This window comes from Trichechus manatus, unplaced genomic scaffold, assembly GCF_000243295.1.
Source record: "Trichechus manatus latirostris isolate Lorelei unplaced genomic scaffold, TriManLat1.0 scaffold00033, whole genome shotgun sequence".
NCBI classification, from domain to species: domain Eukaryota; kingdom Metazoa; phylum Chordata; class Mammalia; order Sirenia; family Trichechidae; genus Trichechus; species Trichechus manatus.
In genome coordinates this window covers 15275928-15303306 of record NW_004443969.1, presented here as the reverse complement: position 1 = coordinate 15303306, position 27379 = coordinate 15275928, and the positions used below count along the sequence as shown (strand labels likewise).

The 27379-nt window shown below is 36.7% G+C and overlaps 1 protein-coding gene across 1 annotated transcript in view; it reads left to right on the top strand.

Annotated features, from left to right (window-relative positions):
- Window positions 1-27379, top strand: part of LRP1B (LDL receptor related protein 1B) — a 1771065-nt gene that overhangs the window by 1598750 nt on the left and 144936 nt on the right. Inside the window, exons 64-68 of the mRNA XM_004375116.1 lie at window positions 4169-4275; window positions 9463-9592; window positions 11878-11984; window positions 12327-12459; window positions 20190-20312. Coding sequence (XP_004375173.1) covers window positions 4169-4275; window positions 9463-9592; window positions 11878-11984; window positions 12327-12459; window positions 20190-20312 — 600 coding nt within the window. The remainder of the gene's footprint in view (window positions 1-4168; window positions 4276-9462; window positions 9593-11877; window positions 11985-12326; window positions 12460-20189; window positions 20313-27379) is intronic.

Below are 27379 nucleotides of genomic sequence, written 5' to 3'. Positions count from 1 at the left end.
TGAGGGAAACCATAGCTAGAAACAGGTTTTTAGGTGTAAGTGGGGCACCTGTAGTTGAGAGGATATGCTCAGCTTTGGAGGAGAGGGCTTTCAGACCTCCCCATGTTACCAGTATTGCAGATTTCCGTTGTTCAGTGTCCATCCCCGGGGGAAGGGGTGATTTCGGGTCGAATGGAGGCCCTTCAGTGTTCATCCCTGGGGGAAGGGGTGCCAGTGTCAGTTGTCTCTCTGGAGTCGGGTTGGATGGAGGCCACCGAAGGGGTGATGGCAGCGGTTCAGAGAAGGGAAGGGGTGACAGCACAGGGCAGAGTGTGCTGGCACGTGGCGGAGACGCAGCGCTGCGCACGTCCAGGACCCCTAGTCGCGGCTGGAGCGCAGAGCCCGCTCTCACCTGCCCAGAGCCTCCAGGCGGGGCGGTCCCAGGCGGAGACATCCCAGGTGACCGGGCCGGTGAGCCTGGGCAGCGGCAACCTGGGACTGGGCTCGGAGCACCACGGGAGGGATGTGGTGGCGGTTCCTATTGGAAGGGTGGTGGCTGTCGCTGGGTCATGATATGGTTTTACTAATCGGGCGAGAATCCAAAGTGGACCTGTGGGAGACAAAATAGCCGCATACCCTTGCCCCCAGGTTAAGAATTCTACAGGTCCTTGACAGACAGAGGGACTTTGAGGATCTTTATAGAGGACCTGTGGGGGAGGTCGGGTGTCAGGGGGGACAAAATGTCATTCTGCAGTGGTACGACCATCTTTAGCAACTGATAAAAAGTTAAAAGTAAAGAGAGCTTTGGCAAGTCTTTCATTTTGGTCAAATAGTCTAGACACATCATTTCCCCCCTTTTGTTTATTTAAGAGCTGTTTGAGAGTATGACAGGCACGTTCAATTATGGCTTGACCTTGATTATAAGGAGTGCCAGTGATATGAAGAATATTCCAAGTGGCACAAAATTGTTGAAATTTAGCAGAAGTATATGCAGGACCATTATCAGTTTTAAGTACTTGGGGACATCCCATAGTTGCAATGGCTTGGGTGAAATGATGACAGGCATGGGTAGAACGTTCTCCAGAAAGGGCTGTAGCATAGAGAAACCCAGAATATATTAGCCCAATGAAAGCCTTTACCACAGCGGGGATACTTTCGGGTTGGAAGTTTGGTGTCGGCATTTTTGTTTTTTAACCTATGACGGTCCTTTTTAAAATGTCCAGCTTTACCATACCCAAAACAGGTGGCAGTGGATGGATGGAGAGCTGCCACTAATACCTGTGCCTTATGAGTTTCTGTGCCAACATTCTGACATGCTCTAATCATTTCAGCTAGATTAATATTCTGTGCCTTTAAGGGAGCTAAAACAGCCCGACAGTCAGCATTAGCGTTTTCATAAGCCAGCTGGAGACAAAGAACTTCAGCTGCTTGTTGGTTATCTACTTGTCGGGAAATGGCCATTTGGAGACGATTGATAAAGTCAATGTAAGGCTCATTTGCCGCTTGACGAATAGTGGCGAATGAGCCGGTGGGCGTCCTGGAATCAGGGACTTTACTCCAGGCTTTGGCAGCAGCGTCGGAGGCTTGACTGAATGCTTGCCTATTCATCTGGCTCTGGGCTTGGGGAGTGGAGTAGTTCCCAGCACCCAAGAGCATGTCAAGACTAACAGGGATGTTATTGTTAAGATTGTCCATAGCATAAAGTTTACAATGTTCCTTGTACTCTTGACTCCATACGCTAAATTGAGCAGGGGTTAAAACTGTTCGCATTAAAAGATTCCAATCCCAGGGGGTCATCTCAAAACCCTGTCCTAAACCTTCTACGATCCCTTTTGTGAAGGAACACTGTAAACCATTCTCTATCATGCTTTTACGAAGTTCTTTAAAAACTTGAAAGCCAAGGCCATCGTAACGGGGCGGTCCTGCTCCCCGAATGACAGGATAAGCAGAAAACCCTTCTTTCTCATGACCCTCCTGCAAACATCTCTCCATAAGAGACTCATGTTGTGAGGAATCAGCCTCGGGAGGCGCGGAAGGAGGAGGTTCATAAACATTTTCTTCACTAGGGGAGGGAGCTGAAGGAGCTGCTTGTAAGGACTGCAGGGCAAGGCGGCAGTGATGCCAAGCAATAAGAACTGAAGCTGGGATGTTCATGTCACGAATGATGTTACCAATACGTTCCCATGCTTCTACATCAAGGTTTCCCCACAAGGGATACCAAGGACAGGCAGATTCAATTAAAAGCAGAAGTTGGGTAAGAGCTTCTTCTGACACCTTAAGCTTGGAGGCCTTTAACAATCCTAACAGCTGGGTTTTATATTGACGCTGTTCAGAAGAAAGAGAATTCCCCATAATGAGGGAGAAATGGAAAATGAAAGAAGAGAATGAGAGACAGTAAAGACTCCTGGCCTGAAGCCTGAAACCCCTTGAGAGTGCTCGGGAAAGCCCCGCCGCCCTCGGGCTGTAAACCCAGCCTGAATCGAGGGCGTTCGGGAAAGCCCCGCTGCCTTTGGGCTGTAAACCCAGCCTGAAATGGATGTCCGATACTCACCACCTGAAGGGATTGAGTGCGAGGGCGTCTACAGTCCCCTCACACGGGGCACCATCTGTCACAGCGGTGATGATTGTCAGGGCAGAGAAGACAGTAGCCAAACACGACTCTTACAGAGAAGTGGGGCCAGGGAGGGTCACTCAGAGGACTCGACCCTGGCTTCAGTCCCAGGAGTTTATTTATAGTCAGTACAGCAAGCAGTGAAGCAAATAACAGAACAATGGGCTTTGGGTGAATAACAATAAGTTTCGGGCAAGGGAGAAGGAATTCAGGTAAACAAGCCAGTCAGACAATAGGTTTGGGAAAACAAGTTGTGCCTAATCTCCTCCTCATCGCTGACAAGTCTCAACATGTTCTGTGCATCATAGAGGCCTTTGAGGGGCTGAAGTTGTCAATAGTGTAGCCATGTTTAAATGGCATATATCCCCACATTGTACAATTTACACTTTCCACAGTTCTTTCAACATTCTCCAAGGGGATCTTTATGCAGAAATTTTGAAGACCCCCTGACAGGAAACATTCAAGATGTTTCCCTATAGCTACAAACCAAGAGATTGTGTAGAGAAATATCCCAGTCACTGGCTGAATTATTCACAAAATTTATGTAGAATGTTAGACTTCACGTGGATGTTTCTTAAATTTTATCTCTTACTTACTCCTTCTTCACATGGATAAGAATACTATTATATGTGTAGAAAGCTATAAAAATAGTTATCAAAGAGAAAACTAGAAGGGTCTTTCCTTATGCTAGCTGTTAATTCTATTTAGAAGACAGAAAAACTAAACAAGAGATGATCCTCAGCAGTCATATTGATTACTTGCCAGAACAGATTTCTGGAACCCTAATTCAGTGTCCAGATAAGACTTAAGCTAAGTAGTAAGTCATACTATTTGGCTTAAGTCCTATGTGGGAGGGGATAGTGAAGCATAGTCAAATCAATAAATGGCAAATCAGCTGACAGTCAAATGATATAGGACATAAGCAAACAACTGCATAAGCAAATAGGCAGTTTTCAAAGAAAATAGCTTCCTTCTGCCTCCTCAACTTCATGCTGATCCAGTCATGTCCAATAACCTCTTATGTGCCCTTCTTGTTTTATGAATTATGGATTTCCCAGGGATAAAATAGAAGAATTAGAATGTTATTAGAATAAATAATAAAAAGTCAACTCACTCCCCAGTTAATAACCAGCCGCATGGGTATATTCGGTGAAGTAAGAGATTCACATAATGTCTACTTAAAGTAAATACATAAAATGACTTACAACTCCAAAAACTGGAAAAGATTATTGTTATATATTATTATACTGCAACAGTATGTATATGTATATGTTTTTAATTTTACTTTGTTGCTGTATTTTTATTAAACAGTAGGCTATTTATCTTTTGCCTTTGTTTTCCATTTGTTTCTGTAATGCCACTTTCTATTCATGACTTTAAAAATAAATTTGAAAAATCATTATATTATGTACCGTAGATGGTTCATGGGACATTTTTCCTGAACAATTTATTGGTTCTACTTGGCTAACCTCTTTTTTTTTTTTCTTTTTCTTTAATGCTACCTCATGTGGTATGCCATATAAATTTTAGATGCAGTTTCATATAATAGAATAACCTTGTGCTGTCTTCCATCCCTAGAGCCACAGACCTGTACATTGAAAGATTTTCTCTGTGCCAATGGGGACTGTGTTTCTTCAAGGTTTTGGTGTGACGGAGATTTTGACTGTGCAGATGGCTCTGATGAGGTAGGCATCTTTGCAAAATTGAACTAAAAAGAAAGCAGTTCTTTAGAACCACATTTGCAATTATTATTATTCAGTCCAATGAGTGCAACTAGGACAGCTTTGAAATGCACTTTGCTCCTGACACACTGAGATAAGTATTATATCCATGCACTGTGCTGCACATACCCAGCATAGGGAATCGCTCTTATGCGACTATTGACAGTTAATTTTATAGTCTGTTTTACCTCAAGTGGTGAATAGCTGGGCTGGGAATAGGATGTATGAAAGCCCTATTCCCTATAGCTGCTGCCCTTGCCATCTGTGAATTTGATCATACATTTGCTGCAGTATTTATAGTGACAGCTAATATTTTTATGCATTTTAAACAGTTTTTCTTCTCCCCAGTCTCTTTCTTCAATAGATATAGTCTTATACACTTCCATACGGGTCATCAGTTTTCATGAAACCACAGGTTGAGCTTTGCTTAGATGCTAAATCACAATCCACTTATAATAAGACCCATGTACACACAATTTATGTGACAAAGTTTAGAATTTCTCTGGATAATTCTGTAAAATTAGTTTGTGCTGAAAATTATTTTATACAATTGGTTATTCATTCATTTATATATGTATGTTTCAGATAGAAATTATTCCATGATGCTTTAAAAATTAATAAAGTACACATCATTATATATATATTTTTTAATCAAATCTAAAATGACCACTAGCCCCTGCTTCCCATGTCAGAAAGAAGTCTAATCATAGTCATTTATCATGTCTTGTTTTGTGAATAATACCAGGAATGCAGGGCTTATGCAAACAAGTCTAATGGGAAGTAAAGGAGGAAAAGGAGGTCTCTGGTCCTCAGTGACCACCATGGCTCCTTGTGAAACAATGGCTCTCTAGAACCCTGCAGTTCTTGTTGACCCACAGATACACACACACTGACCATAGGCTTGGCCTGAGAAGATCCTCCCTGCTACTCTTGAGAGCTCTATATTTCAGGATACAACTATCCTCATCTGATTTTCCTGCCAGAGATACTACATGTCTCTAATATATATGTAGAACACATACAAGTCAGTTCTCTTCCAGTCCTTAGGCATACGTATCAGGGTTTGACATTATCCATCATCTCACCCTTGGACAAGTCATCTGAGTCACATTCTGAAGCCTAGATTTTGGGAACAAATGCTTGAAATTTCTTACCTGAAGGCCAGCAAAATCTAAACTTCAAGGACACCAAGTTCTCTTAAGAGAAGAAGGTGAAAAATAACATTTCTACTGATGTGGCTATTCACACACCAAAAATCAAAATACAATTTCAAGAAATCTGCAGGGCAATTAAATTATTGCTACATTGACCAACCACATATTTACTTAGTATCTGTTAACTCAAAAATTATAGGTAATGTTTCCAATGCAGGAAAACACATTTTTAATGTAAAATCATCCATGCCATATATATGTATTTTGTATGTTCCACCAGCCTGTGCAATCCATGAAACTTCAAGACATATGGATACATTGTCTAAGGCTTATGATTTTATATTATATGTTATTCATTAGATATGCAAGATACACATACAAAGTTAATGACTTTTTTGCAAAGTCTTATTGCATGTGAAAGTATATATCCTCATTAAAACCATTTTTCTCATGCCATAAATTGATAGACATAGCTTTTTAATCCTGAAACTATCTCCATACATCTAGACATTTTCATGATAATTTCCCAAGGGAATCAAATTAACTCTGTCTGATATTTCTTAAAAATAGACTTGCTCTACATTTACAGATATTTAGTATAGTCTATATGTGATGAAATAACTAACATCAAAGATAGGTGATTTCTAGTTTTCTTTCTAAAGCCTGTATTGACTGAGATTGCATTTACAAAAATCAAACAAAACAAGCAAACAGAACAGGGAACTGAGTCAAATGGCTAGAAAGCAAAAATACACACAGATTGCTAGAAAGCAAAAATACACACAGATTACTCTCCTATTAGGAACAAAAATACCTGAGAGAATTGTGAAGATATGTTTCTGTATGAATATGAGCTGACAGTTTAATTTGCTTATTAATATCTAACAAAGATTAAGTTAATTTAAAAAACAACAATAGAAAACTGAATCAATCTAATTACATATCAAGTTGGAGGCATCTACAGAGAAGAATTATTTAAAGTGACTTTAAAACACAGTACTTCGTCTCTACATCAAGTATAAAATATTATTAAGAATAAAAGAAAATGCAGAGGAATCTTAAACTGCATTCATTGTCTTGTTCATGGTATTATTAATTTGAAACTCATATATTGAGAGAAGCATATTTCAAAAGCTAATTATGTTAATGTCATTAGTAATCAGATTTTTCAGGGTAAAAGAAAGGATACACGAATTTAAAAACAAAGAAATTAAGTAAATAATCTGTAATACTAAATTCAAAAGTAGCAGTGTAAGGTCTTGATTACTCTTTCTCTTTCTGAAAGTATACATTCCCTAGCTCTGCCACTGAGTAGTTTTAAAAATAATGTGAAGCTAATAGTAATGACTATCCTTGACATTTACACTGAGGCCTCTAACTACCATTTCCTGATTAGAAAAACAACAACAACAAGACTTTTTAGAGAAATGTCTGATTCTAGGTCAGAAAGAGGAAATGGACAAGATGAGCCACTAATGTCTTGTCAAGCCAGAAAACAAGATTCTTAGCATCATGTCTGAAAGACATAGGAGCAACTTTGAAGAGGCCCCCACTGACCAAAGAAGGAAAAATTTGAGCTTCAGAAGGAAAACAGACCTCAGTGGATGGAAACACGTAAAATACATAAAAATCCATGAGTTCATAGCAATACTAAAAAATATAGAAAACTCGTTAGTCTCTTTGGAAGTTGCTGTACCACGGTTCTTAAGATGCAATCAGCCAAATTCAGGATGTTAACATTCTAATGAACAAATAACCTTGTTTCTTCATGCAATAAATCACTTTAAAAAAAAAAAAAAAGAAACTCAGAGAATGGGGAATAGTTATAGATTAAAAGAAAATTATTAGATGTATCAACCAAATTCAATGTATAAACATATTTTGGGTTCCTATTTTACCAAAGGATATTTCATATAGTTAAGAAAATGTGCACTTTTTGGAAATGGATTCAAAATAAACTTATTCTAAGGAATATTGTTAATTTTGTGATATTGTTAATTTTCAGATAATGTTATTGTTATTTTAAAATACTCCATAGTATAAATAACTGGGCATGGTGGATGAAACAAGAATAGCAAGTGTTGATAACTGTTGAAATCATAATTAAATACACACACACGCAAATCAACTATACTGCAACTTATTGCAATTAGAAATCTCATAATAGGAAAAGTACCTAAAATAACACTGTCTGTATTCTTGTCAAAGCACTATAGATATGTCAGCATCATTGGTTATTGAGCTTACTGAAATGAGCTTTATTGCTGAGATGACATTCATTAATCCTACAAATATTCATTAAGTAGCAGCTATTATGCCATTGTTTTAGACATGTGATGAACAGACAGGCGTGATTCCTATTCTAATGGAACTTAATTACATGAAGTTTTAATCTATGTTCCTCATTTCTACATTTGTTAGTTAATTAATTCATTCATACATTTACTAATCATCAGTTACCATTGAATGCTTATTATATATCTTATATATCGGTCACTTTTTAGATCATGAGGAGTATAGTGGTGAACAAAACATATGAAATCCTATAGCTCATGATCAATGCGTGGACTCTTTCTACTAACTCTTTCTCACTATTCACCATTATTTAGCATACCCTTCAGATACACCAAATTTCTAATTATCCTTACACACGAAAAACCCTTTCTTAGGCAGTTCCATTTCTTGTGTACCATTCTTGTTGAAGCCTTCTCTAAATTCCCACTTTAAAATCATTACCATTTATTTTGGCAATTAATATATTTTATTGCATTAGTTGGTTAAAGTGTTGGGCTTTCCTACTAGTCTGTGAGTCTATCAAATATAGGGGAAAATCTTAGTTTGTTTTTTTTATATTCTTACTGTCTAAGAAAGTTCTGGGCAAGTGGTAAACTCCCAATAATTGGGAGAAGGAAGGGAAGGAGGAAGGGCAGGAGGGCAGAAGAATATCAATTGTATTGCACATGATACGAAAACTCTTTACTGATGATGTTTTATTTTTTAAAAAAATCAACAACAAAGAGAAAATTAAAAGAACTTAGAAAGGATGCCTTCCGTCCTTACATGGGAATGGAGATGGGAAGAAGCAGGGAACAAAAGCTCAACATGCCTCACTCACTTGGAGTTCTACAAGCTGAGAGTGGGTTGTGCCTTTTGTGGAAGGAGCAGAGAAGTACATTTTGGCAAGTATAGGACTTGTTTAACAAGAGAAAAATACCATTCCAGCAAGACATTTCAGTGGAACATCCCATTTCAAGCAGTTTTCAGACCCAGAAGTGGTGAATCTCCAGTGAATTCCTTTCATTTGTCTCATATAAAGAATTGAAAGATTCCCAAAGAAAATCTGCTATCTTTTTTGACTTCCAAATAAATTCTATATGTGGGCTAGCAGAAATGAAAAGTGTCACAGTCCATTTCATAGCTCTTTAGGAAAAAACACCAGAAGAGAGATCGGGGACTATGAACAGCAACTAAACTATAAAAGAACAGGTAGGGAGGACAAGAGACCAAGAAAAAAGAGAAGAAATAACTCTAGGGGAAGTCTTGTCGATGCAAACCAGATTCACCTTTGGATTTTCCTTTATTTCAATTCCCATCTCCCCTGCTATACCTTAAGCACTTGCTGAGAAAGAATTTCTTAAGCCTTTATTTCCCTTTACCTTCATTCTCAGCTATAATTATTAAAACGTCATTAACCTATAGTTGTCTTTTGAAGTGCAATCCACTCAGAACATTATAATTAGTATGACAAAACCATGGGATTATGTTTTTTTACTTCTCCCTTTTATCAAGACCTAAGGAGATGAGGAAAGTGGAAAACCGTGTTATATAGGCTGTGTTATATTAAAATATGACCATCTGAGCTACTTGTATGTGGCCTACAGTTTCTACGCATCTAGGTTTCTATACAGAAGATTTCTACATATATATTTCTAGCTGCTTTTGAGTTTGTAGATATTTTTCTGAAAATTTAGTTTTACTTCTGTGCTGTTTTTGACAGAGAAATTGTGAAACAAGTTGTTCCAGAGATCAGTTTCAGTGTTCTAATGGTCAGTGCATATCAGCAAAATGGAAATGTGATGGTCATGAAGACTGTAAATATGGCGAGGACGAGAAAAGCTGTGACCCAGGTAAAATGATTAAGGTTATATTTAACTTAGCTGATACTGTAACTTGATAGAATCTAAACAATGATGTGCGAAAACAGGGGCCAATGCATGCATGTATTTACTGTTTTTAAGAAATAATACCAGGTAAGATTATTACTTATGTAAGGATCCAAGCATTATTCCTCAAACTTTGATTTTCTGGTTTCTATATCTTTTCACACCATTTGGAATTATTGTCCCAAGACAGCAACATGAAATATGCTCAAACTATAGGTACTATAAAGTCAGGTTTCCAGTTATAGAAATTAAGCTTATGAAGCAGAAATGTAGTCGTTTCAAAGTGATACCAAATGAGGAGAAGCATAAATGCGTTGCTTCTATTTACATCTTGGGCCAAAATCAAAATAAAATTAGGAATAAAAATCAGAATATAGGAAAAGACGCCCAATTGAGGTGTTTATATTCCTTTATGTTGTTGTTGTGGTTGTTGTGTCCTGTTGAGTTGATGCTGACTCATAGTGGTGCAATGGTTAAAGCACTCGGCTGCTGACCACAAGATCAGAGGTTCAAACCCAACAGTCGCTCAGGAGGAGAAAAGACCTAGCTCCCATAAAGATTACAGCCTAGGAAACCCTATAGGTCAGTCCTACTCTGTCCTGTAGGGTCGCTATGATCTGAGTGTATTCCATTATATATTGTTCTATAAATATGCTCATTAAAACTCTTAATTTTTGTACTCATATATTTTAATAAAATTATCATATGGAAAAATATTGGGAGACAATCATGGTATAATCTATATATAACCATGAAAGTGTTAGTGTGAGGGATTAAGTCAGAAGTAGTACCTATAATGCACACAAGTTACCATGGCTCACTACCATGCCCATGGTACATTTCTAATTGATCACATCTTCTTTCTTACTGAATCCAGACATGCTCTCTGGCTCCTTATTAATACATGACTGTAGACAACACTACCAATTAAAAAGAATTAAGATTCAAGCAAAAAAGCTTTTTAGCATTTCTCTGCTAAGCAATTTAGAATACATATCCTGCCTGACTGTCCCATATAAGGCCCAGAGACTCAGAGGTTTGAATACAAGCCTAGCAAACTGAAAAGTGTCCGTCATAATTCCTGTGTCAATTAATTAGCTTGAGTAATGGTGTTGGCAAAGAATATTGAATATACCATGGGCTGCCAGAAGAATAAACAAATCTGTCTTGGAAGAAGTACAGCCAGAATACTCCTTGGAAGCAAGGATGGCAAGACTTGGTCTCACATACTTTGGACATGGTAAGGTAGAAGAGGGTCAGCGAAAAAGAGAAAGACCCTCAAAGAGATGAATTGATACAGTAGCTATGATAATGGGCTCAAGCATAACAACAATTGTGAAGATGGCACAGGACTGGGCAGTTTTTCATTCTGTTGTACATAGGGTTGCTATGAGTTGGAACTGACTTGACAGCACCTAATAACAACAATGGTCATAACTTATTTATCTTCTTATTATTTTAAATTTCTATATCATAAAATAATATACTTCAGATTATACAAACAAACAGAAAAAACAAACCCATTGCCATCAAGTCGATTCTGACTCATAGTGATCCTATAAGACAGAGTAGAACTGCCACATAGAGTTTCCAAAGAGCGGCTGGTGGATTCTAACTTCTGACCTTTTTGGTTAGCAGCCAAGTCTTAACCACTGTGCCACTAGGGCTTCTCAAATTATACAGGCTCTGATAATTATACATATACTTATGTTTAGAATCCTAAAGCAAAAAATTTCTTAAAATGTATGTAAATAACACATTTACATCAACAGTCAAATAGATATGCCTGAGTTCATGAGACTATGCCAAGATTTCAGTTTTAGCTTTATACAATGCATATATGACCTAACATTTCCAAAAATCACTAAATCCTATTGCATTTTTTAAAATAACTTGAGACTTTTGTCTTTTAAAATAATTTACTTTAAAAATTGTGAAAAAAATCATTGAACTCTTCAAAATCTTAGAGATGGAGGATTGGAGTTTTATTTTTTCTTTAATTTTGTGAGTTGAATCCTTACTATACAGGCTGTTGTAACATTGATGAATATTTAATACAATGCAATAATATTGTAAGGCACATTTTTAATGAATGTTTAATACCAAATGTTGAACCAGGTTTAAATAATATAAACCATGTTCAATGCCGTCTATGAATTCATATTTTAATACGCTTATATATGTTTTCATTCCTCAAACTAGTCATTGTTTTTCCTGTATCTAAATTTCAATTTTATAATTGTATTCAGCTTCACCTACTTGCTCATCAAGTGAGTATATATGTGCCAGCGGAGGATGTATTTCAGCATCTCTGAGATGTAATGGAGAATATGATTGTGCCGATGGTTCAGACGAGGTAAGATCTATCATTCATTAAAAATCTTTGAATTATCTGAATCAAGTTTGGGAAAGCTTATGTAATAAAAATAGAGTAAAGAGACAGGATCTTGATTATCAGCACCATTTAAAAGGTCTGGACAGGTACGTTGAACACAGTAATTTCAGCAAGTACCCGCATTTTCATGTCGTTCATATATTAAACTCCACTGTCATCTGTAGAGGTTATATTCATTAAGGCAAAATAAAAGAAAGCCCATGGTGCAATACATTTTCAGTAGTGTCAGCTGAATATTTATTTTGCCTGTGACTGTATCATTATCATTAATGAAAACTGCAGTGCCCGTTTGTATTTGGACAGATGGACTGTGTGACTGAATGTAAGGAAGATCAGTTTCGATGCAAAAATAAAGCCCACTGTATTCCAATTAGATGGCTGTGTGATGGAGTTCAAGACTGTGTGGATGGCAGTGATGAAGAGAACTGTGACAGAGGTAAGGTTATTTTGTACCTTTAAAGGAGAGAATGGATGTTAAGAAGCTGAGCAGAATATAGAGTGTGCTAGAGGTCATTAAATGATTCTCTTTAGTATTTCTAGTGTCATTACCTATCAGTTTGTTCTAAATCCAGATCATTATCAGACAAGGTAATCTCTTCTTCTCTTGACAAAGCATCCAAAATACAAGTGTTTACTGTGTACCTCTTATGAGTATGTCATTCTACTAGGTGCTGGGGCAGGGAAAGGGATTATATATATGCATTCTGGAAGACAAATTTCAATTTTATAATCTATTACTCTCCAGCCATGTGAAGACCACTTCCTGGCAGATGACAATTTCTTTAGTTATCAATCCTGTATTAAAAGCAGCTGTTGTTACTATTTTAGAATTAATGATATGAAAACAAATAAATTGTGTGGTGATCACAAATTATATAATTCTTGTTATTTTCATAAAGTTAAATATGTTGTTTGAATATAGTATTTAACTTGCTTACAAAAGTTTCTCAATGGGCTTTACGTTTCAGAATATTGGGAACATCACCAACAGAGATCATGCTAGATATTTTGACATGATGTAAGACATTTGAACATGCAGTCAGTTTATATAGTTTAAATATCTAAAATATCTAGTCACCAAAGGAAAATATATTCTATTTTATTTAATATTAGGTCTTAATTGTATGACTAGAAAATATCTCCATCCCAAACCAGAAAAAAATGTTGTTATTTATATTCACCAGAAGAAATTTTAGTTCTAATTTGGAGTTTGCGGGCTATTATAAAACCCAAAAAACAAACCCAATGCCGTAAAGTTGATTCAAACACATAGATAGAGACCTTATGGGACAGAGTAGAACAGCCACCAGGGTTTACAAGTCTGTAATATTTACGAAGGGGCCCTGGTGGTGCAGTTATTAAAGCGCTCGGCTGTTAATCAAAATGTCGGCAGTTCCAACCCACCAGACACTATGAGGGAAAAAGATGTGGCATTCTGCTTCTGTGAAGATTACAGCCTAGAAAACCCTCTGGGGCAGTTCCACCTTATCCCACAGGGTCGCAATGAGTCATAATCGACTGGGAAATGGGTTTGATTTTGGGTTTGGAATCTTTACAGAAGGAGACTGTCACATCTTTTTCCCTGTCTTTCTCCTGCGGATTGGCTGATGGGATTGAACTGTGGACATTTAGGTTAACAGTCAAGCGCTTAACCCCTGCAGCACCAGGTCTCCTGTGGCTTATTTTAGAGGGCCATGAAAGTTAAATGCTCATAATAGCTTTTCTACTTTTAGTTAAGTTTTCACACTCACCTTCTGTAATCTGTCACTCTAGAGCCAGAGAATTTTGTGTTCACTCAGGCAGCAACAAAATCTACTCATCTTTTTTCCCATTTTCCAGCTAATAACCTCCATTACCTCAACTTCAGTCACTGCCACCAGTCTACTGCATGCTCTTGTTGCTTCTCACCGGGGCTTGTGGAATACCACCTAACTGATCTCTAATCTAATGCATCCTATTCACTGCTGCCAGGTTCATGGTATCTACTTGTATCTTTGATTATGTCAGTCGTTACCCAAGGCTCTTCCTGATTATATGCAAACAGCACAGCCTGGTAGTCAGGGTTAACTTGACCTTCCCCACTTTGTATTCTATAACTCTTCTTCAGGTATCTTAGAGTCTAGCCGAACTAGAAAATAATTATCTAGCAACATGTTTCATGCTTTCTACCATCTCTCCTGATTCTTCTGCTGTTTCCTCCATCTCAATACCTTTGCCAATTAAAGTTCTATCATTCCGTAAAATGCATCTTTGTTGCTACTGAGCTGGTTTTCAACCAAATTATGTCTTTTTTTGGATTTTCCATAGCAATCCTTTGATTGCATATCTGTTATCACATTCTGCCTTCTAATATAATTATTTCTGCTTTCTGACTAATTTTTCTCTATTGGAATGTGAGTTTCTTGATGCCAAAAATTAGGTATGAAAACAGAAAGAGGGAATATATTCCAGCTAAGCCTGTTGTTGTCGAGTCATTTCTAACTCATAGCGGCCCTATACAGGATAGAGTAGAACCGCCCTATAGGGTTTTCAAGGAGCAGCCAGCGGATTTGAACTGCAGACCTTTTGGTTAGCAGCCCAGATCTTAACCACTGCACCACCAAGGGTCAATATTCCAGGTAGTGGGTCATTATGTACAAAACCACAGAGGTGAGAGACAGTTTAGCTGTTCAGAAACCACAAGTAATTGAAGATTCATATTACAGAGTTTGGTTTTAATCTTGAGCAGTTTGGGAAGTCATGGAAGGCTCTGAAGAAGTTTTGAAATTTTAAAAGAAGGAGGGTGATAGGATTTGAACTACGTAATAGCAAAGAAAGATTACTGAAATGAGAATCAGTTATTAATCTGTCTCCACAAAACTTTCTGTGCTTATTGTTCATGTTATCAAATCCAACCACAGTGAAATATCTCCCAGAGATGTAGGAGTGTCTGCAAATGAGTGCAGGAAGGGATAATCCTGTCAAGATAGATCTAATTTTTTTTAATATTATATTTCATTTAAAAAATTGTTTGAACAAAGGATTCCATGTTAAAAAAAAAAACTGAACATTATGGTAAAAAATTGAACATTACAGTATTTGAAACATGATGTGTCTTTCAGATTTAAGATGTTTGGAAACTGTGATGGCATAGTGGTTAAGAGCTACAGCTGCTAACCAAAAGATTGGCAGTTTGAATCCACCAGGCGTTCCTTAGAAACCTTATGGGGCAGTTCTACTCTGCCTATAGGGTCTCTATGAGTCTGAATTGACTCAATGACAACAGGTGTTTTTTTTGTTTTTTAACTAAGTGTTTAAGCTTAAGGACTAAGAAAGAGTCAAGGGTCTTTAATTCAATCATTTACAAATGGATCAACCCCTCCCCTTTCTTCCCCCCACATACTGCTAAATTTTTTTGGGGGGGTGGTGGTTTATATGCTGTTAGGAGCCCTGGTGGCACAGTGGTTAAGGGCTCAGCTGTTAACCCAAAGGTCAGCCGTTCAAATCTACCAGCCACTCCTTGGAAGCCATATGGGGCAGTTCTACTCCATCCTATAGGGTTGCTACGAGTTGGAATCAACTTGAGGATAACGGGTTTTGTTTTGTTTTTTTTTTTGGTATGTGCTGCTAGGTAAATACATTCCACTGAGATACCTTGGTGGTTAACGTATTTGATCTTGTATGGGTGTCCTTAAGGCATGACCAAGTTCAGATTTTTAGTATTTAATTTACTCTTGGGAAGTGGATTACCTATTGGAAATATGTACTTGAAGACACTGAGGAAATGGAATGTCAAATGAAACTTCTCTTCTATTAAATCCCACTTTTATTAATCTCAAATCTTGACACAGGGGCCACCAGGTTGTGGGCTAGAAGGTAAGGGAGCTGTAGAATAAGCATGGCACATTTTCCCAGTGAATCAATTTTAATGGTTTATACTTCTTAAACACTAAAACCCAAAGTACTATGGAGTTAAAGGCATCATGTATAATTTTAAAGGTAAAACATATGATTCAAAATAACTTACTACTTATTTTGGTCTAAGCTCAAAAACTTTATTCTTTATGAGAATGTTGGTGGAAAAGATTGTGAGGTTTTCTTCTCAGTAATCATCAGCTCAAAAAATGTGTAAACCATTTATGGAAATGATAAATTATTATTACATTTTAAAAAACTCTAAACCAAATTAGAATAAGAACTGTAGTAACTTATTCTCTGTGATGTTGCACTTGTCCAGATATCTATGAACCTCCCAGAGGCTCGGTTATAATTTAGACACAAATTATTGTTAATTAATAAATCTTTTTCACTTTTTCTAGTAACTTTCCATTGTGCTGATCAAAAACATGACTAGAAAAGTGGGATATTGAATCAAGCCCATCTCTTTAAATTATATCTTTTGTTTTTATTTTTGCATTTGAAGAATTCTACAAGTCTAAATTTTTGTCCTTAAAATATAATGAAAATAAGTTGGCTCCATCATATGTGCGCTTTCATGCATTTTCAAAATAGGCATTTTAAGTTACGCTTGAAGATGGCATGATAGCCCCATGATGCATTTTTTTGAAATGTATATTCTTTATAGCACAATAGGAAGTCTTTTGGAGGTTCTCACAAAAGCTTTGCCTTTCTGTTACAATTACGATTCTGTTTATATTTCTCTTTTTCTTAATAAAAACAGTGGCTTGTCCAACACTTTTGGAAAAATTATGTTATCTAATGCAATATCTAGAGAATTTTTCCCTTTTAATAAGACTGATATGCTATAGACTTTTCTTAAAATAATCAGGTGATGCCAAGAGTTCACAAAATTCTGTTTGAATTTAATCCATTGTAAAATGGAACATGCAATGAGATTTATTCATTTAAATTTTTATTCTGAAAGACTAAAACTCTGCTTCATATTCTATGCCTTTTGATTTTGAATTAAGCCAGAACTCACCACATACTGATATTTATATATTTAGTTTCTTTATTACTAAAGAATTTGCACTTATTATCTTATTTTTACTGTTTTCAGAGAGAGAGCTGTTAAATGGCAATGTAGTCTTGTTGCATGGGTTTTGGTAAATTATTTTTTAAATTATGGCATTTTAGAGCTCATTATTGTAGAAGTTTGAAAGAACGAGCCCCCTGCCCCCCACACCCCGCCCCATGCCAGATGTATGACTGTCAGAATCTCACATAGTGATATTCATCTTGGTGGACTCACCAAGGACCTGATCTTATCTGTAGCTTAGAGTAGTTGTGATACTCAGATATGCCAATTCAACATGTACTAGTTCTACTCAGCATTTTTTCAGAAAGTCTTACAACTGTTCAGATTATCATCATAATTCTTGGCCTCAGGCTTCAATTATTACTTAAATATTGTAAGCAATCTACTTAATTTACCCTAATCACCTCTCTCCACCATTAATCCTATCAGATGTTTTAAAAATTGCCTTTCTTCCTCAACTCTGTCATCAAGCCACCTCTATCTCTGTCCCTCTCAGTTAATGACCTTATCATTTACTTCACAACAATAATGGAAGCCATTAGCTTTGTCAACACCTGCACATCAGATTAACAAAGCTACCTACAACTGTGCTTAGGCTTGCTCTTCTTTCTGCTTGAAGTGTTGTCTCACCTCCACTCTAAGACTAACCCTTTCATTTTATCTAGATCTCAACTCCCTCACACTCAAGTTGCTTATTACATCAATTACCATTTTATCTCCTGTATCTTTAAACTTCCCCTGTCTACTAGATTATTCCCAACATCATTTAAATATATGCAGGTGTCTGTTTTTTCCCACGCATCTTAGCATCATTTGAATGTGCTAACTACTACTTTCTTGTTAGAACACTTTTTTTTTTTACCCAAACATTGTATGATACAACCCTTTCCCGCTGGCTACTTCTTAGTCTCCTTTTTCAACTCCTCTTTATCTACTCAGTTCTTAAATATTGGGTTCTTTCTGTTATCTCCTGCACTTCAAGTCATAACTATTCTGATGATTTCCAAATGGACCTTCGTAGTTCAGAACCCTCTCCTATGCTTTAGACACATTTATCCATTGGCTTGCTAGACATCACCACTTGGTTGTCTTACCAGTACCTCAAATGAAATGCGTCACCATTTCTCCTAAACTTATTCCTCTTGCTGTGATCCTTTTTTAATTGAATGACACAAACTTCCACTAAGTGGCCCAAACCAAAAAATGAGTAGCATGCACTCTCCTTTGCCATGTCACCTAATTTGTCCTCAGTTCCCAAGGGTTCTATCTTCTAAAAAGCTCTCAAATGTCGGAACTCTAAAGCAATTACTGTTAGTTCTTTTCTGGATTACCACAACCACACCTTCAGATTGGTTTCTTATTTTAGTCCTGGTATTACTCTTTTATCCTCACTCCCAAGTTCTTCACACTGAAGCTGGTTTTATCATTCTAAAATTCTAGTCACTTCCAAAGACAAAATCTATTTATTCCAAAGATAAAAAAAACAAGTGCCGTCAAGTCATTTCTAACTTATGGCAGCCCATGTGTTGCAGAGCAGAATTTTCCATAGGATTTTCTTGGCCGCAGTCTTTACAGAAGCAGATTGTCTGACCTCTCTTCTGCAGCACTGCTGGTTGGGTTTGAACCACCAACCTTTAGGTTAGCAAGCAAACACAAACCTTTTGTGCCACCCAGGGACTTAACCCTTCACTACTAGAAGTGAATTATTAGAGATTTATGTGGCAAATCAAAACTCGGTATAAGAAAAGTTATTTGACCTTCACAAAACTAGATTAATTATTCCCTCCAAAGTGCATTCACAAGAAGAATACTGCCTCCTTGTAGGAATTTTCTAGGCTTGCAAGAATGACCACCATCACTCTATAGTACCATGTTCTAACGGACATTCTCATTTTTAAATATGTAATACCTTAAACCAGTCAAATCTAGCCAACATGGCAGTCCTATATCTTGTCTGATTTATGAGCTTTAGATAAATTTAGTGTAATTCTCTGAGGGCAATCTTATTTGTTTTGTTTCTAAATTCTCATCAGGTTTCTGTGTGTTGTTCTTAAGATATAAATCACGTTAAACATACTTCCTCTTTAACATAGGAGGACACTGGGTTCATAGAAATTAATTTACTTGTCCAAAGCAAGAGTCCACAGTACCTAACTTCCCAGTCATTGTAGTTTCTACTGTGTATTGCTACATCACTAGACATATAATAAAAATGTATAAATACTCTGGGATACTTTGCATATAGTAGATATAATTAGCAATTCTAAGTTATAGTATTCCTGTACGCCTGATGATTTCTTTTTTGTGTATGAAAAGGAAAAAAAAAAAAAAAGAAAGCAAGCATTTAAAAAATGTAAAAAGAAAAAAGTGGTGACCTGTAGCATGCATGATTTCTTTGTGGGTAACAGGGAAATTGTGTAATATAGCCAATTTCTACTGCTATTATACAGTGAATTATTTGTATGTTACCATAAAAAAAACTTTCTGCTGGTTATTCTAAGTTTTCAGTGATCCAATTTCTCAGTATTTCAGGTTCAGCTCATTATCTAATAAGTCTAAAGAAAAATGTCTTTCCTTTCTAGAACAATACACTTTTTAATTATAAAATTAATGTTCTTTAAAATTTAAATTTCTTTATACTCAGTATTATAAAAATGATGTGGAATGGAAGAAAACTATTTAGGTTTGAGAAAAAAAATCTTTCTCTTGCCATCATATCAATATTCTTTAGAGAATATGAGATACACGAGGGTAATATCAGAGTAGTTTGAAATGCAGAGGCATCATAAACATTACAAAGAAAAAAAGGAAAAAAATTGGACATTACCCACTCCTAGTATTACGGAGGAATCCCTGGGTAGTGGAAAAAGTTAACATGCTCAGCTGCTAACCAAAAGCTTAGCAGTTTGAGTCTACCCAGAGGCACCTTGGAAGAAAGTCCTGACTATCTACTTCTAAGAAATCCGCCATTGAAAACCCTGTGGAGCACAGTTCTATTCTGACACACATGTGGTAGTTATAAGTTGGATTCAAATCGACAACTGGTAGTATTGTGCAAAAAAATAAATAAATGAAGAAAAGAATCAAGAAACTGTAGATACTGTGTACTAAGGGTTAGATGAATATGCGTCCTACTGACTGGCATTAATTATGATGACTCTCTCTTTGTCTTTCGTTATAATTTAAAGGAGGAAACATATGTAGAGCCGATGAGTTTCTCTGCAATAATTCCCTTTGCAAACTACATTTCTGGGTGTGTGATGGGGAAGACGACTGCGGAGACAACTCTGATGAAGCCCCTGACGTGTGCGGTATGGCATTTCACGTGGCTCTAGGTTGTACTTTCTCCTGATCTAGTGCACCAGCATGAATCAATGAAGTGGTGAGGTGAACCACAAATCCTACCATATTGGGGTTAGCTAGATAAACTATAACCACAGGTACAGCTTTTGCTTAGGTAATAGTTTCTGTTGTTCAAAATTTTATAACTTTGCAGAGAACCTTCTGTAAAGATGAACATGCACAATATGAACACTATTCAAAATATAGATTATGGTCTATATGGGACCATTTAGAATAATCAACCTTTTGAACTGAATGAGGTCATATGAGGACTCTCTGACTTTCACCAAATTGATATTTTTTGTTAAAAATATGAGGTTTATTGACATATAAGTGCATGGAAAAATACAAATAAAATCTCATAGTTGCAAAAGTCACCCACTGTTGAGGGTATTCAGAGAAGAGATGTACATAGATATCATAAGAGTTAGGCAGAGAACTGAAATTAGGAGTGAACAAACATTAAACATGAAAATCTTAACAAAAGTTATTGCTTCTTCAAATTCTAGTTACTCGTAACCAATATTTGTTAGGAATATCCTTATGAAGCCAACAAATATAAATGTACAAGTTGAAATTACCAAAATATACGTTTTTGGTATTTTTATAAATATTTTCACCCTTCTTCATTCTTTGTATCTAATCTCAGGAAGAAAAGTATTTTTACCTCTAATTTATAAGAAGATACTAGCACTTCGTATATATTTAAATAGCACATCCGGTGACTTAAAAAAGAAAAAAAAATACCATGAGTGTATGCATTCAAATTTTTTGTTCTGTTTGGTGCACCAAGTTAACGCAGAATTTCTTGATGGATGATGACTTTGACTACTGACATTACAGTGAAGATAAAAACAAAACAAAAACCAAGGCTGCAGCTTTATTTTAAAAGGATTTAAAACTTGAAATAGACAAAGCCCTTGGAGAGTTTTTCTTGTAGGTACACGTGTTCAGAGATATAACTAAATTTCATTTTCAATTCTTCTATATAATCTTACAAAATGAACTCTAGAGAGTCACAGAATCATGAGATTATATTGTTTCTGAATCAAGCAACATCAAAATATGTGTGAGTCTATCTACCAAAATGAAGTAAGAACCTGCTGTTTGAAAAAACTGTGTATTTCTTTTTTTTTTTTTTTCTATTTTCTCTCTCTCTTTACCAGAAAACTAGCGAATGGAATAGGAACTGTTTGGTAACTAATTAGCTTTGTGAATTTACAAATTCAGACCCCCAAGATCACTTCTAAGGCCAAGAGGGATTCTTAGGACTATTCTAAACATTACAGCTGGAAACTCATAAAATCCAGTTTAATTTTCTGAATTTTTTGCATTCCTCTCAGTCATCAGTATCAACACTGAGTCAAGCTAGTATGTGCCAAAAACTGTGTGAAGCAATTGGGATAAAAAATTGAACAGCACATGTTTTGTTTTGCTTTGCTTTGTTGACAAAGAGCTCTTATTCTGCTTGCAAAAAATAACCATAATTTCCATACACTGGATTTCAAGCAATGGTAGTATTAAGTAAAAGGTACACACAAGGCAGAGAGGTATGAGATGAATTATTTCTGGAGGGTAATCAGAAAGCAACCGTTTTTAAGGCAATAGATCAAAAAGCCCCATAGGCATAGTCAGCAGCATGGGAAAAATATAATTCATTCATTCAAAAAATATTTGTAAAGTGAGATACTGTGATTAGTTTCAATGATATAATAAGGAATAATAAGGAAAACAGACATGAACCTGGACAGAGCTCACAGAGTTTATCATCTAGTGAAAAATGGATATTAATAGTCACAAAAGTACATGATTACAAACGGTGGTTATCTGCTGTGCTTATAAAATATACTAAGTTACAAAAGTATACAGCAAAGGGATATTATTCAATCTTAGGTTATGACAAGTAGCATTTGGGGATCTGAGAGACGTATAGGTGCCAAATAGGAGAAAAGAATTGGGGGGAGGGGAGTACATGTGTTGCAGGAAAAGGAAACAAGATACGTAAAGGCCCTGAGGCAGGACAGAACATAGCTCACTGGAGGAACTAAAACAGCTACATGCTCAGAAATTAGAGAGCAAAATAGATATTGGTTTAAGATGAAACTCAAAAGAAAAAAAAAGCAGAGATACCTGGGTTTTGGGATTTATCTTGAAAGCAGTTGAAAATTACAAAGAGATTTAAGCAGAAGAGGCACATGGTCATATTTGTATTTTACAAATCTTAGATAGAAGGTGGTAAGGCCAGTTAAGAATCCGTTGCATTTCTCTAGGCAACCTATGTCTATAGCTTGGATCAAGGTGATGACAGCACATGATGGCAAAAAAAAAAGACAGATTTGAAGGTGATTTAAAAGGCAAAATAAAATGAACTAAGTAGTGGATTGGATAAGGGACAGATGAGGAAGAGGCTGTTGTTATGGGGTTTGTGTTATGTTACAGGGTTGTTTGCTTGCACATTTGAATGGATGGGAACATAGGAAGAGGAACAGTTTTGCAAGTAAATATTGTAAGACTGGTGTGAGATGCATTTGAGGAGATATTCATGTAGAGATTTTAAGTAGGCATTGGGAGTTTGGTTATAGAGTTTAAAGGAAAGCTCTGGTCCAGTGATGTAAATTTGAAGTCAACATAAAAGGTGGTAATAGATACTGTGGAATTAGATAGGATTATTCCGGGAGGGAGGAAAGTGAAAGCCAAGACTGGAGTTGGGTTAGAGTATTGAAGGACACCAACATTTAAAAGAGTATCAGCTGGCAGAAGAGACTGAGAATGAGTAAGGTTACTAAAAAAAAGATGGAATGGTTCCTGATGAGATAGAGGGAAATGACATCTTGAGCAGTTGAATAAATTACTTTTAGATAGGAGTAGAGCTACCTTCTCTGTTACAAAAAATGAACTGAGAGGAGGAAGCCATGTATAGATGAAGATAAACCAAAAACCAAACCCGTTGCCGTCGAGTCAATTCCGACTCATAGCAACCCCATTGGACAGAGTAGGGTTTCCAAAGGAGCAGCTGGTGGATTCAATCTGCCAACCTTTTTTTTTTTTTTTTTTTTAACTGTGCTTTAGGTGAAAGTTTACAGCTCAAATTAATTTCTCATACAAAAATTTATACACATATTTTTCTGTGACATTAGTTGCAATCCCTATAATGTGACAGCACTCTCCCTGTTTCCATACTGGGTTTCTTGTGTCCAGTCAGCCAGTTTCTGTCCCTTCTTGCCTTCTCTTCCTGCCTCCGGACAGGAGCTGCCCATTTGGTCTCATGTATTCGCTTGAACTAAGAAGCACACGCTTCACGAGTATTATTTTGTGTTTTATAGTCCAGTCTAATCTTTGACTGAAGAGTGGGCTATGGGAATGGTTGCAGTTCTGGGTTAACAGAGCTTCTGGGGGCCATGGCTGCAGAGGTTCCTCTAGTCTCGGTCAGACAATTAAGTCTGGTCTTTTTACATGAATTTGAGTTCTGCTCCACACTTTTCTCCTGTTCCATCAGGGATTCTCTGTTGTGTTCCCTGTAAGGGCAGTCATTGATGGCAGCTGGGCACCATCTACTTCTACTGGTCTCAGACTGATGGAGTCTCTGGTTTATGTGGCCCTTTTGTCTCTTGGGCTAATAATTTCCTTGTGTCTTTGGTATTCTTTATTCTTCTTTGCTCCAAGTGGATTGGGACCAATTGATGCATCTTAGATGGCCACTTGAAAGTTTTTAAGACCCCAGACACAGCTCACCAGAATGGGATCTAACTGTCAACCTTTAGATTAGCAGCCAAGCTCTTAACCACTGTGCCACCAGGGCTCCTATGTATAGATGGAGATAGATGTGCTATTATTTAATAAGATGTTAAGGATTCCCCATCTTTTTATCTCCACTTATTTTTGTGTGGTAGGAAACATGATTGTATACAGAGTTTGAGAGGTTGGTGTTATAAGGAGGATTAAAAATATGCAGATTTGAATCATTATTGTATAGGGTAGGTGTGTGACATGACTATATACACACACACACACATATATATGTATGTATATATACACACATATAGGATTTTGAAGTAGTGTTGAAGGCCCATCTGCCATCTGGCATTACTAAATATTCACATTTTGTGGTACCAGTTGCCCTTGCAGTGTGATCAGCTGCAATATTCCTGGTTTCTTAGATGCAGACATTGAGATAGTAGCTCATTCAATTTATCTAAGTTTGGGGTTTTGTTAGATGACTATGATGAAAAAGAGAAAAGGACCAGAGAATTCTGGTTTTGGGAATAGAATGAGTTTCCAGAAGAGTGTTTAGAACAGTGTCCAACATGTAATAGGTTCCCAATAAATATATATTCAATACATAAATGAAAATATGGACCTGGGGACAGTGAGTTGAAGATGATGATGGAATAATTTGGAAAAGGATAGTGAGAATAGCAGCACAACTGGAAGAATGTAATTGATGTCACTGAATTGTACATGTAGAAATTTTTGAAATGGTGTATCTTTGGCTATGTCTATTTTCACCAAAAAAAAAAGATCCTCCAAGGTCGTGAAGGGAGAGTGTTGACATGTTGTGGAGTTGTTAACCAATATCATAAAACAGTATGTGTATTGACTGTTTAATGAGAAACTATTTGTTCTGTAAACATTCACCTGAAGTACAATAAAAAAAATCAAAAAAAAGAAAATATGGAACATGGAATCTAATATCAATAGGGAGAGAAGTAAAGAATAAAAGGCATTGGTGAATAGGGAGAAGGTATATATATATATCAACCTGCTACAGTTTCAGCTAAGGCTGAAGAAGGGTCATAATAAGACTTGTGGAATTAAAAATTTCCAAGACTGGAGATTGTGGCCATTATTGGGGGTATTTAAATTAGTGGTTTTTAAAATTGATCAATTTTAGAAAATAATAAATTCAGGATGCAACCATGTTAGTGCCCTTAGCTGCAAGCATCAGGGACTTACAGTGGCTGAATTAAAAAAGGAAATTTATTGAAATCAGCCAATGCCCACAACCTTGTAAGAGACTGGGTGGCCTAGGTGGACTAGAAGAAAAGGACACTGGATATGAAAAATGCACAGAGCAAAGAGGACAAATAATTGGTTGGCCATTTTTTAGGATGCTGGAATGAATTGTGATGAAGAGAAAATATTATAAGGGGAAGTGCCACAGTCCTCAGTGGGTTGGGGTAGGGGTATTATTTACACGGTTGAGAAGATAATAGTAATGAGAAAGGGGCATAATCACACGGCTCTAAAAAGAGAAGTTTTTGGTTTTAGTTTCTTTGTTTTAAAAATAGAATATGAGAATTAATAAAAGTTTTAAAACTGTAGTAGGAAATTAGCATGTCTTCAAACATGAGATTTGAGCAAATTAAGAGATATTACTGAAAAACCTAAAGAGGAGGGAGTATACTTGAAGAAAGAACCAGATTTCAAGTAAAGCAAGAAGGTGGAGGCAAGAGGAATATGGCATATTTAAGGAGCTGTAGGAAACCCTGGTAGCATAGTGGATAAGTGCTACAGCTGCTAACAATAAGGTCAGCAGTCTGAATCCACCAGGCATTCCTTGGAAACTCTATGGGGCAGTTCTACTCTGTCCTGTAGGGTCACCATGAGTTGGAATCAACTTGACTGCAATGGATTTGGGTTTTTTTTTTTTTTTTGAATGAGATGTAAGAAAGTAGTATTTCTAGAATATCATGATAAAGAATGGATGAATCTGTAGTAGTAGCATGGACCAGATAATGATTAGTCTATTATACCATTCATACCATACCATACCTGTTGCAGTCGAGTCAGTTCCAACTCATAGCAACTCTATAGGACAAAGCAGAACTGCTCCATAGGGTTTCCAAGGGGCAGCTGTAGGATTTGAACAGCTCATCTTTTGGTTAGCAGCCAAATGCTTAACCACTGTGCCACCAATACCCCGTACCATACATAGAAACTTAAATTGTCTTCTGAAGCTGATGGACAGCTATAGAAGTGATGATCAGATTAATGTGTTAGATCAATTGTTCTGCTGGCATTGTAGAAGCTCTTTATGAGGGTGGAAGTCTCACTGGAGACATTTGAGAGTCTACTGCAGCCATTTCTCAGAGATATAATGGAGAGTTGAGCTATTGTGATTGTATCTTGCAGAGGTGGAGAGAATGGGGCAAGTTTGGGGACAACATCAACAGAACTTAGTGACTAATGTTGAAGGTAAATGAGCAGAAGGAAGTTAGAATAATGCCCATATTTCTGGCTGTGATGTGTCACTAACTGAATTATGGACAATAAAAAAGAAAGTCATGATTAGAGAGGAGAGGGGCCAAGGAAGGATAATAAGAATTGAACTTTGAACTTCATGAATTTGAAATGCTCGAGGGGATGATCTTAAGTCAATTGGGAGATGCTAAAACTAGATAGAAAATTGAAAGTCTTCAGGGTAAATGAGACTATCTAAGCAGGGATTTCAAGATGAAGAACATAAAGTGACCAAGGACAGAGCTCTGGGGAATTTCACATGTAAGAATGAAGATTAATTAGAGATGTTTTCTACTTTAGGGGTGGAAGTCTTCAGATTGGATAGTGATGGAAGTAACAGGTATAAAATACCGTGGCATTTATTGTTGTCTCTTTAAGTTTCATACACACAGACACACACACACATTTATATACACATAAACAGTGAATAACAAAGATCATCTTACATGCCCTCATCTGCACATTTGTTTAGAGAGACAGAGAGGAAGAAACATAACTATGGTATTGTTGGAGTATTTTTTCACTAGATGGCCTCTTTTTAATTTTGGGCCTGTAACATGCTTGCTCAAGATCTATGCTGTATGAAGTTGGTCTTTCAGATAGCTAAGTGCCTTGCTACATTGGATAAGTCGTAGGCATAAATTCATTTGGTACACCAAGCGAAGTTCGCTAAGATAAGGCATTTGAAAATGAGACCATGAAGTTTGACTTTTTGTTACTTAATTCAAGATTCTCAGCTGTGCACTATTTTCTGTAGTTAATATAAACAACTATGATCTTAGGCTTCTATTATCAC